The sequence below is a fragment of the Photinus pyralis genome, unplaced genomic scaffold (genome assembly GCF_008802855.1).
Source record: "Photinus pyralis isolate 1611_PpyrPB1 unplaced genomic scaffold, Ppyr1.3 Ppyr1.4_LG8, whole genome shotgun sequence".
Classification (NCBI taxonomy): Eukaryota; Metazoa; Arthropoda; class Insecta; order Coleoptera; family Lampyridae; genus Photinus; species Photinus pyralis.
This window is the reverse complement of record NW_022170819.1, coordinates 32,074,274-32,086,136: the sequence shown is the minus strand read 5'-3', so window position 1 is coordinate 32,086,136 and position 11,863 is coordinate 32,074,274. Positions and strand designations below refer to the sequence as shown.

Here is an 11,863-nt window from a genome sequence, read left to right as displayed (position 1 = left end):
TATCATGTTGTAGGCGAGGTTGTAGGTACCTAGTTTATGTTTCTTAGTTTTCCAAACGAACCAGTACTTTGAGCAAAATGGTTACCTAACATTTGTAAATATATCTCAAGAACAGCTCTCGAAATTTTCTTTTGTGCTCACAACGCTTCATTGACTGTGATTTCGACCAAACGTTGCACCGGAAAATGTTCATCAAATATCTCGTCAAATATGCAGTAGGTACTATCAAAGCTTGTTTTTACAGCTAAACGTGTGAGTTTATAATATGGATATCAGGTGTAAGTTTTTTTACGAGTGGGGATACATTTTGAGACCAATAAACAATAAATTATTATTGAATCTCTCTGCCGTTGTAATGAACCTGAGACCAACCAATCAATTGTAGCTATTGATCAACACGGTGAATTTAATGGGAGTTGTCAAGTTGTAGTGGCTATAGTAAACTGGCCTTAATTATACTACTGGAACACATCGATGTATATTTAGATTTGTAATCAATGATTATATTAAATCTGCATACTCTCCCATCCTTGTCTATTTTGTTCACTTTACCAAGAGCATGTATTTTACTCCTTCTATACGTTTTTTTTGTTATTATTCCTATTAGTGGAAAGAAAATTATATCTCTACGCCACTGAAGTGAGACGCTAATGATAACGGAAGTGGTGTGGTACTTTAATCACAGTTAGAGGCCACGTTTGGTTCCCGTGGTCTACGTCTGGCCAAGCATTTGATTCCCTCATTAGTTTTCTGAACCAATGGGAGGCTACTGTGTATACGACCGTGGCTACGTGTGAGCTGAGAGGCGATGCAGTGTGTTTGAAATTCTTCCAGGGACGAGGCATCATTCTTTAAGTTAAAATTTGAAAATTATCCAATCAAATTCGTCAATTCTCTCAGTTCAATTATGTACTAGGCCAGTAAATGAACGTGGAATACGGTGATACTGTGTAATTTTCCGCGTCTCCACCGAATCGCATGAAAATTTGGATTTAGGTTCTACTTCCCTTCCAATTCAAAGTTGAACTTAAGCCTAAGGAAACAACTACCCCTATTAGAAAAAAATCGTATAATTGTAAATTAAAGCGGGTAATTGATTCAAATCATCTTTTAAATGTGTGAATAAATATCAATTAACATTAAACAATATATCTTACCTCTAAAATAGTTATAATTAAAACAATGTCATAGAATACTTTAACTCCGCTGATTTGGAAACTACCCGTATTAATCATATAATTGTAAATTCAAGCAATTTGGGATTATTTAATTATACAGTAACATTAAATTTATATTTGCTGTTTTTATTTTTTACCACATAATTTCTACCCTTATAAAAACCAGCCCTTGCGAAAAAATTCGAATAGTTGTAGTAATTTTTTTTCTTCATTGATACTATATACAGGGTAGTGACTTGCCTAACGCATCATAGGGATGTCAATGTAAAATTCATAACATGCGATTATTGGCTCCCTAAATTATTTTAAAGCAAAAATGTATTAAGGTTTTTTGTAGACAAAAATTTTTTACGTCCATCAGCCGTATTAGTTTTCAATTTTTTGCATAATAAATACGGAAAATTGGAAAAATAAAACCCGCATGTTTTTCAATAATCTGTGATGCCATGGAATTTTATAGTACCAAAACTACGCCAATATCCGTCATGCCATGGAATGTCTGCTATAAAACAAATCAAATTCTATCAAAAAGTATTATATTTAGAACAGCCAATTCAACATAAAGAAAGACCAAATTACTAAAAACGGTTTCCTAATATAACAATTTACAAATAAATGTTCGAATAAGTCACCATTAACTGCAAGACAGTAACCAAGTCGATCATAAAATCCATTACGAACTGCTGCTAATTGATAATTGGATATCTTTTTGTTTTAGAAAATTCCATGGCATCGCAGATTATTGAAAAAGATGTGGGTTTTATTTTTCCAATTTTCCGTCTTTATATGAAAAAAATTGAAAACTAATACGGTTGAATGGCGTAAAAAAACTTTAATACATTTTTGATATAAAATAATTTGGGGAGCCAATAATCGCATGTTATGAATTTTACATTGAAATCTCTATGATGCGATACGCCAGTCACCACTCTGTATACAGTAATTTTTTTAATTAAAATTTTACGAATTTATTTTATTTCAATTAAAAAAACAACCTTTATTGTTTGAAATATACGTCCTAGATCTCTAGATTTTCAATAATAAATAGAAAAAAATAAAATTTATTTTTATGTGAATGTTAATTATTTATTTATAATACAATAATGCTTTGAATTGTAAAAAGTATTGAAAAATAATTAAATTTCTTTTTCAGTGTCGTCTTTCTCTTCACCTCCACTTCTTTCCACACGAACCTCATCCTCGTTCGCATCTTCGGTCTCATCTTCACCTTCTTCGTTGTCCATTATTGGAGCACTATTGCCTTAATAGCACATTATGTTATGTGTATCTTACAATGCTCCAATAAACACGCGTTTTGATGTAGGTATTAAATATATGATTGGTTTTTTACTTATGAATCGGTTAATTTTTAAGCTACGAAGTGCTTTAAAAAACTATTTTGTAGGTTTTTTTAAAAGCTATAAGATTATTCAGATTAATTTTTTTAAACCCGTATTTTTGAATGGGTTGTAGTTGAAAGGGCTCGAATGAGTCACGAATAACGAGTGTATGCAAACTTTGAACAGCCATATCTTAACCAATTTTTGTTTTACAGAAAAACAAAAAAAAACAAAATGTTCAGAAAAGTAAAAGCTATATTTTTTTATTCTTGTAAATTTTTCATAGCATACTTTTGAAGTTATTCTGAAAAAAAGGCAATTTTTCAAAATTTCAAATTTTTTTTACTTCAAAACTGCATTTTTTTCAAGGTATATTTTTGCTAAGAATACTTTTTTCGATACAATACTTACTTTTAGAGTTATTTGCGAAAAACTGTTTCAAAACGTGTTTTTTTGTTGAAAAATGAACATTTTCACTCGCAAATAACTCGAATACTACTTAGTGAAAAAACTTTATACTTTATAGAACAAAAGTTGCTTAGAATTACTCAATTTATCAATTTTTCTTATTTTGAACGTATCCCCCCCCCCCAAAGTAAAAGCAACCCTGGGCTCAAGTTCACCTTTGAAGTAGAGGATAAGAGGAACCTAAATCCAAATTTTCAAGCAAATCCGTCGAGGCGCGAAAAATTACACGCCAAAACGGTCATTTACTGGCCTACTTTTCTGAGAAGTATTTCATACTGTGACTTTTGAGGGCCGAAAGTTGCGGGGAAGGTGGTATCACCGGGGGTCTAGAATACCCCCCAGCATACCCCTTTTTGCCTTTGGGGGCGGGGCGATATTCTATATCCTCCAGTGTTACGTTCTCTTCCAAAATATGTTTTTGTTTCAATAATAACGGGCGATCAAAATTGAGTTGCTGTCGAGTCACCTTTGGAATTTTTGTTTACATGGGAAATCGTATCCAAAGCCGTCTTGACAGCAATTCATTTTTGATTGCCCGTTATATATCAATAGGTTTCTATTCCCGAGCGTTCTTAGGCAAATTTCAACTTAATTAATCATTTTTGGCTACGTTGCAATATCAGGAGTACATCAAATGCGAAATTTTTGTACCTACGCCTGATACGTTCAATTAACTCGGGAAGCTTTGATTCAAGAGGAGATAAAACAGTCATTAAGTAAATTTAGATTTCATTTGACGTTTTTGGCTAAATGCAAATTTCTGTACTCCTGATACGTAAAATGGTTTGTGGAAACGTTTGTTTCAAGAAGATAAGCCAAAAGGTTTCTATTCCCGGGCGCGCTTAGGCAAATTTAAATGTAATCAATCAGTCTTCGCTACGTTGCAATATCAGGAGTACATCAAACGCAACATTACTGTTCGCCTAATACGTTCTCCAATTACTAGAAGCTTTTATTCAAGAAGATTCCAATTCCTAGCCTTCCTAAACAAATTTAAATCTAATAAAACCTTTTTGCCTTCATTGCCGGTATCAGGAGTATATTAAACACAAAAGTTCTGCACGCCTGATACTGTAATCGATTATTGTAAGCTTTGATTCATGAAGGTAAACCAATGGATTTCAAATATTTAGCGCCCAAAAGCAAACTTAATTTAATCAAACGTTTCTGGTTACGTTACTGGTATCAGGAGTAGATCAATCGAAAAATTTCTGTACGCCTGATATGTTCGACGGTTACTGGAAGATTTAGTTAAAAAAGATATACCAATAGTCGGTTCCCGAGAATAATGCAATGCAAAGTTACACCGAATTTAATGGTTTCTGGCTACGCTGTGGGACAAAGTATTACATCAATTGCAAAATTCCTGCACGCCTGATACATTCATCTTTTACTGTGAGCTATTTGATTGGTGGAGATAAGCCAATTGACTTCATATTTCTTGGCGTCCAGAAGCAAATTTAAGCGGTATTTATACGTGCATGTGTATTACTCTTTCAAATTTTATGGGTTTTTGGATTTGATCTCTTATATTCAATTTGAAAATGTAGGGAGGATAATAAGCATATGCAATCTCTAGCATAGAGTAAAAGTTTTAAGAATTATTTTTTCATAAATTTATCTCTTCTCAACCGCTTTTTAATACAGAGCGTTGGAAAGTACACATTTTTATTAGAACTTAATATAGGTAATTAGTAATTACTTACTAAGAAATTACTATATAATCACCCTCCATTTTCCACTCCAAAAATATGGGGGTATAGCTCAGTGGTAGAGCATTCGACTGCAGATCGAGAGGTCCCCGGTTCAAACCCGGGTGCCCCCTCACCTTTTTTTTATAGGGCGCTGGACGTAGAAATTACCAAGCATGTACTTTGCAACTCAATTTAATAAAAAATAATATGAAATGTACATAATATCGTATTGTTGGTCCTCAACCAATTTTAAAGGTATAATAATAACAAATACAAAAATATAACAATTTCATCCAAATAAAAGCCTTAAGCGACAACAAGTTCAGTATTAGAATCCTTGGTAACCAATTGCAATAAACTGCCATTGGCAGGACGCGCCTGGTTACTGCTCCATTTCCAAAACAGTTCGGCCAGAAATTCCAGAGAGGTCCACGTAGTGAAATCCGCATTTGGCATCCACTTTCGATTCATTGGGGTATCCAAAGTAATAGGTAAAATTGCGACACAAGTTGCACCGGTGGGAAGCCCGCTGTCTTTACCGGCTAGGCTTTTTGTTAAATGGTGTACAGCCGCTTTGGCCATGCCATAACCGATCATACCTGGAGTTTCTTGAAGTGCTGCACTAGCACCTGTCAACGTTAACAAACCGCCCTCCTTCAAGTGCGAGGCCGCAACACTCGCTGATACAACTGAGCTCCACACACTTTGCCGCCACATAAGATCTGCACTTTTTGCAAGGCCCTTTTTAGCATTGCCACCGGCCCACCCACCTGCCACACAAATTATGGCGTCGAGCTTCGATGACCCTAGAGCCGAAGAGACAGATGTTAGTACGGATTCTTCCTGTTCTGGTAGGCTGTCGGTGCTGGTAACCACAATGTTGTGATCGGCTTCGTCGTTTAATCCCAAATCAATCGATGCTACCCACCAATTTTGTTGTTTGAAATGGGACACGCACGTTGCTCCTAGCGCTCCTCTGCCACCGTAGATTAGCACTTTGGGAGAAGACATGCTGAACGTTTGACAGTGGCCACGAAAGTGACAGGAAGTGAAAGGTAAAACCACGAGCTGGAAGAACAAGATTAGACGCAGCAGGAAGGAGGTTGGGCTGGGTTAGGGGTTTTCGATTTTCCACCTTCGTCACCATCAGCAGCGTTAACCGCAAGTGCTGGCATCGCGCACGGTTCGTAGTTTTCGCGATTATCGGACGGGGGTCACCTTTTTTATTGTAATCTAATCATAAGCCGCCGTTTAAAAATAGCAAGAAACCTTTTGATAAAAGCGCGAAGCTCGCTGAAGTTGGCGGCCTTTTTTTAAATAAAATAAATAAAAAAATCTCCCACAGATGTCGCGTAAATAAAAAGCCTGTCGCCTTTCGGCTGCCGCCATTTTCCTTTCTTCGTAAAACGTTTTTTAAGTAGAACTAGACGTAGTTTCGGGTTTGACTTAAAAAATATGCCAGTAAAAGTCGACATAATTCCTCCACCACCAGCAAACTCCAAACAGCCGGGAGTGACAAAATCCTTATTGTATAATGGGTCGCGATTTCAAGGTTTTCAAAAATCCAAAGGCAATTCCTACGAAGTAGAAGTCGTCTTGCAGGTTAGACTTTCTCCTTTTTTTTCGCTTTGTTTTTTTTGGATCGTTACGTAAACGGTTAAATTTAGAAATGTTTGCACAAAAATGGCGGGATCTATAACTTCGGTTCTTTGCAGCATGTCGACGAAGAGAACTCCTACCTGTGCGGGTACCTGCAAATAAACGGACTGACCGACGAGTATCCGACGTTAACGACGTTCTTCGATGGCGAAATAATCAGCTCGAAGTATCCCTTCCTCACCAGAAAGTGGGACGCGGACGAGGACGTAGACAAGAAGCACTGGGTATGATTATTTCAGGTCATTATTGAAAATATTCATTTGCTCTTTTATTTTTATAATGAATTACAGAGCAAATTTTCCTCGTTTTGTCAGTACGCGAAGACGTTTAACTCAGACTCGTTCGATTACAAAGCGCTGGCGGAAACAGATTATGTGTTCATGAGGTGGAAAGAGCACTTTTTAGTACCTGACCATACCATTAAGGATATTAGCGGGGCGTCCTTCGCTGGATTTTACTACATTTGCTTCCAAAAGTCCAAAGCCACAATCGAGGGGTATTATTACCACAGAAGCTCCGAATGGTAAGTTCTCTTTTATTGTGATCGTGCACACAATTATATCGTACATTTTCAGGTACCAATCTTTAAATTTGACACACGTACCCGAACACAGCATACAAATCTACGAGTTTAGGTGAAGCGTGAGTGGTCAGGCAGATTTTTTTTTATCATAACGGCGTACTTTACTAGCACCAAATTCATTCGGTTAAATCATTTTAACGGCTGCACTGTTTGTTAATCATAGAAGTCTGTAACGTTCTGATTTATGATTTCTCAGTATTGTCTTACATGTGATAAAAGATTCATAGGTTTAGAACAATTTCGTAATGATATTTACACATCACCAGTACCTATAAAGACCAGTGTGACATTTTGATATTGTGCGGCTATCTTAATACACTAATTTCAAAGTTTTTGGTGTCAAATTTTGTCTGTAATAAAATATATATGCAAGTGTTGACAATTTTTTTTAATATACAAAAGTTTAATTTTTTAGTTCTCAAAGATATGGCTTTGAAATTTTGAGTATTTAGTTTTTTATGTATTGTTATACTGTTTTGTATATTATGTATAAATGTATTAAATATATTTTTTTGAAAAGTACAAAAAGCTCAAATGTCTCGAAAACTGTGATTTCTGAAACAATTCAATGGAATTTTAACAGGGAGATTTGTCAATTTGGGACAAAAGTCTCAAGCTGTTGTAATCAAATTGTCTCTATTCAGAAACTTGAAGACTCAGATTTGCCCAGGAGCCCCAATAATAAGGCTTAGTTGTTCATTGCGACAGCGCCTAGAATTGACTGGTCGCCTATTCTTTAATCCTGGTCCTGATAACGGAGGAGAAAATTCCTAGGGCAGGCTTAGGGTCATGGGTAAAACGAAATTTACAATAAAATGTAACCATGCACCGTTTCTAGGAATTTTTTGAGAAAACAAGCGTTTACCTCAAATTGTAACCTTGAGAGATAACAGAGATACATCTTTTGTATTATATATTAGAATATACAGGGTGTCCGAAAAGTATGGAATATCGCAAAGGTATAATTATCTTTTATCGAAAAATATAACAATAGAACTTTTTTTAAATACCAAATAAGATATATCTTTTGCCAACTTATTTGATAGTGTTTTATTCCCCTTTCAAAAATGTGAAATATTAATACCCTTGCATAGAAAAAATTTTGAGAAAACTGCCCATAGATCAAGAATACTCATTAATCTAGTCGCCTATGACCGTTTTATGCTTATGTATGATATTGAAACAAGTACCTAAAGGTACTTCCTTCTCCTTTCTTCATATCGTTTGATTTTCAAGAAATATCCTTTAATGAGATGCGTGATACTGTATCCAGCATTAATAATAGTGATTGTAGAGATCATTTTGGCATCACGGCTGACATTGTGAAGTCCGTGTTAAACGTCATAATTGTTCCATTAACTAAAATTATAAATGCCTGTATACGAAATTCAGTTTACCCCAATGAATTGAAAATATCCAAAGTTATTCCTCTGCATAAAAAGGGTTGTATAAGGATAATCTTACAAACTATCGACCACTATCAATTACTCCAGTCTTTTCTAAAATTTTTGAAAAAATTTTAAAAAAACAAATTATGTCCTTTTTTGAAGCAAAAAAGTTATTTTGCTACAGTCAATTTGGTTTTCGTAACAATAAATCCACTGCGAGTGCCATCTCGAAGTTAACCAACTTAATTTTAACCTGTTTTGAATCTAATGAAATTTGTGTTGCAAATTTTTTAGATTTAACTAAAGCCTTCGACTGTGTGAGTCACTCAATATTACCATTGAATAAAAACACTATTTATTCAATGATATTACTGAGTAAACTTCCAAAATATAATTTCCAATATAAAAGCATTATGTTGTTAGAATCGTATTTGAACGATCGAATTCAGTATGTATATTTTAATAACTGTGCATCGGGTTTTAAGCAAATTGAGACAGGCGTGACTCAAGGTTCAGTACTTGGCCCAGTACTTTTCCTAATATATATTAACGAGAACGACATTGCTCAGGTGCATGATGAGTTAATTTTATATGCAGATGATACTACTTTATTAAATAGATGTAACACCATAACTGACTACACAAGCACCGGTATAATATTCTTGAAGAGTGGTTTACTGATAATAAGTTGCTCGTAAATCATGATAAATCAGTTAAGTACATATTTAGTTTAAAACAAATTGATCAAATCAATAATACTGGTTCATTAAAATTCCTGGGTGTATATCTTGACCCGAAATTGAATTGGTCTGAGCACTGCAATCAGGTGTGCACAAAATTGTCGAAAGCATGTTTTGTTTTGAGGAGTTTGAAATCAATGACATCTCATGAAGTTATGCTAAATGCTTACTATGGTTACTTCCACTCAGTAATGAGCTACGCCATAATTGCATGGGCACATTCTTCTGGGGTTAAACGGATGTTTGCTATACAAAGACGTGCGATTAGGATACTCACTAATTTAGGCTACAGAAGTTGTTGTAGGTGTAAGTTTGTTGAACATGGTATTTTAACCCTTCCCAGCTTGTACATTCTACATTGTATATTATTCATAAAAGAAAACATTGCTGATTACCAGTTTTCATATAACATACATGAATAGGTACTCCACTAGGTGTAGAGACAATATTAGCTCAAAATCTATTCGACTTACAACATCTCGGAACTGTAGTAACTATTACGGGATAAAATGTTATAATAAGTTATACCCTCAAATCTGCGTCTTTTATCTTTCAATAAATTAAAAAATTAGGTAAGTAAATACCTTAAATTACACCCTTTTTATTCTGTCGATGAATTTTTAAGTGCGGAATGGCACCTGTAACTATTACTACTTTTTTTCTTTTGTAGTACATGTTTTTGTTTTGCTCGGTTTTGTTTCTTTAGTGTTCGTTTTATCTACGCTACTTGACGAATCTGATATAGTCGCAGCACTATCATAGAGTATTTACATTATTATTATTATTATTATTATTATTATCCTAGTAAAATTTTAGTACGCTGCCTTTCGGATAAAATAATGAGCCACTCCTGTTTACTTCAAAAGTGTATTTCACTCACAAATGGATGTCAACCAATGTAAATTAGTAACTTTTTACTTCAAGTGCCATCTTGACAAGTTCTAAGGCGCAATCAATTGTTTCAATATCTAGATGAGAATCAAACGGTCATAGGTGACTAGACTAATGAACGTTGTTGAAATACGCAATCTGTTGCGCTTTTGTTTAAAAAAAAATAAAAAATTCCATGTGATAAAAGATTAAATACAAAATAACTTTTATTTAAAATGTTGTTGTATAGAATGGATATTTACACAGATATACCTACAGATTGATTCAAATTCGAGGGCTACCATATGGGGATCTCGGAAACCGTAAAAGATTAAAACTAGCATCTTGTAGATGGAAAAAGTGGCCATAATAATGTTTCATTTATTTTGAAATATCTTCTAAAATAATTTCAGTAAATCATAAAAACGACTTTGCCAAATTTAAACTACCTGCCTCTCTTACACTTTCCAGGATCCCCACGGTGCCCCTCAACTTTGAAAAATAGTAATTATACTTTAAAGGGACAGTGACGACAATAGAGTGTCTAATTTTTGATTGGTTGTTGAGATCGGTCGCCATGTTGGATATACAGTGATATTTATTAAGAAGTAGACGAAGGGATTAACGTGTATTGTTTTTCCAATGTCTAAATTTAAATGACAAAATCCTTATCTGAAGGGCGCCTAACTTATTCTTCTAAAATAACTTCTTAAAAAAAATAAAAATTAATGTATTGCAATATTGTTACTTTGACTTTACAGAAAATAAACCTCTTACGCTCCTTAAACTGTTACTCTGGCACTATACCAATTGAAAATATAAACTTTTTCTTCAGTTGAATATATCGCACATGAACGAAAATTAAAATATGGAAGCCAAAGTAACAATATTCAAATTAATTAATATAATAGTTGCTCGACGTGTCAAACGTTAATTTTATTCTCACAATTTGTATGCCGTGCTGTTCATACCCACTCTTTGTTGTTGTTTTTGTGTTTTTTTCTGATTGCATGATTGGCAGACAGCACCCTTTTGAGCTCGGAAAGACTGCGGGTACGACTGAAAGTGAACGTTTGCCCATATTGACTTTCGATGCACTCCAAGTTGTAGGTAATTAAAATTTTTATTCTAACATTTGGATGAGAGGGCAAGTGGGCATGCAGTTTTACCAACTGCGGACGGTGAACTAAGAATGATGCTCTACGAGAGATAACAATAGGTAAGGAATTGACAACTTTGACGCTTTTAATGGATTTCTTCCTTCACAAACACACCTTACCTGTTGATATCTCTTTTTTGCGCAGCAACCTTCATTTAAAACGTCTCTCGTAGAGCGACATTCTTAGTTTATGGCCTGCTGTTCGTAAAACTAGATACCCACTTGCTCTCTATCCCAATACCATATGTTAGAACGGCTGGTCGCTATTATTTTTCAGCTACATACCTACCTGAACTATCGGGTCAAATAGTTACCGCCCAAAAACTGCCCAGACCTCCCAAAAAGAAGTTCTTTAAAATGCGATGGATGCAAGAAGATCTCGAGGAACTCATTATCCACCCCGACTAATCTACTTTGCGTTAACTTATCGTGCTTAACTAAAAGTAATTTTGTTGCGTGAGCTCATGCTCAGTGCCCGCAACAAAATCGATGAAAGGCACTATTTCAAATGCTTGATCAAAATATTTGCGAGTACGTTAGATATGCATCATACCCTTCAATTATCGAAAAGGGAATTAAGTAAACGCATGCTTATCTTTGAGTGTAGGTACTTATATGTACAAACAGATGAAAGAGAAACGCCGAATTGAAGTGGAAATGATAGTCCAGTAAATGGATGTCGTGTAGGTAGTACTTATCTTAGATAAGCAGAAAGGTTTCCAATGTACCTTCCAACACCATCAAAAGTTTTGCAATTACCTACATCCTGTGTTAAAGCAGTTTT

The 11,863-nt window shown here is 34.8% G+C and overlaps 2 protein-coding genes and 1 non-coding gene across 3 annotated transcripts; 2 read left to right on the top strand and 1 right to left on the bottom strand.

Moving 5' to 3' along the window:
- Positions 1–4,739: 4,739 nt before the first annotated feature.
- Trnac-gca lies at positions 4,740–4,811 on the top strand. The gene has a single exon. It is a non-coding gene; the product is annotated as a tRNA-Cys (tRNA).
- Positions 4,812–4,856: 45 nt separating this feature from the next.
- On the bottom strand, positions 4,857–5,847 carry LOC116178586 (dihydropteridine reductase-like). Its single transcript, XM_031498132.1, has one exon. It carries the CDS (start codon positions 5,689–5,691, stop codon positions 4,987–4,989), a length of 705 nt encoding a protein of 234 aa, XP_031353992.1. The 5' UTR covers positions 5,692–5,847; the 3' UTR covers positions 4,857–4,986.
- A 145-nt stretch (positions 5,848–5,992) lies between these two features.
- On the top strand, positions 5,993–7,295 carry LOC116178587 (glucose-induced degradation protein 4 homolog). The gene is made up of 4 exons (XM_031498133.1): positions 5,993–6,282; positions 6,396–6,563; positions 6,630–6,862; positions 6,915–7,295. The coding sequence occupies exons 1-4, from the start codon at positions 6,136–6,138 to the stop codon at positions 6,976–6,978; spliced, it is 612 nt and encodes a 203-aa protein (XP_031353993.1). The 5' UTR covers positions 5,993–6,135; the 3' UTR covers positions 6,979–7,295.
- Positions 7,296–11,863: the final 4,568 nt, after the last annotated feature.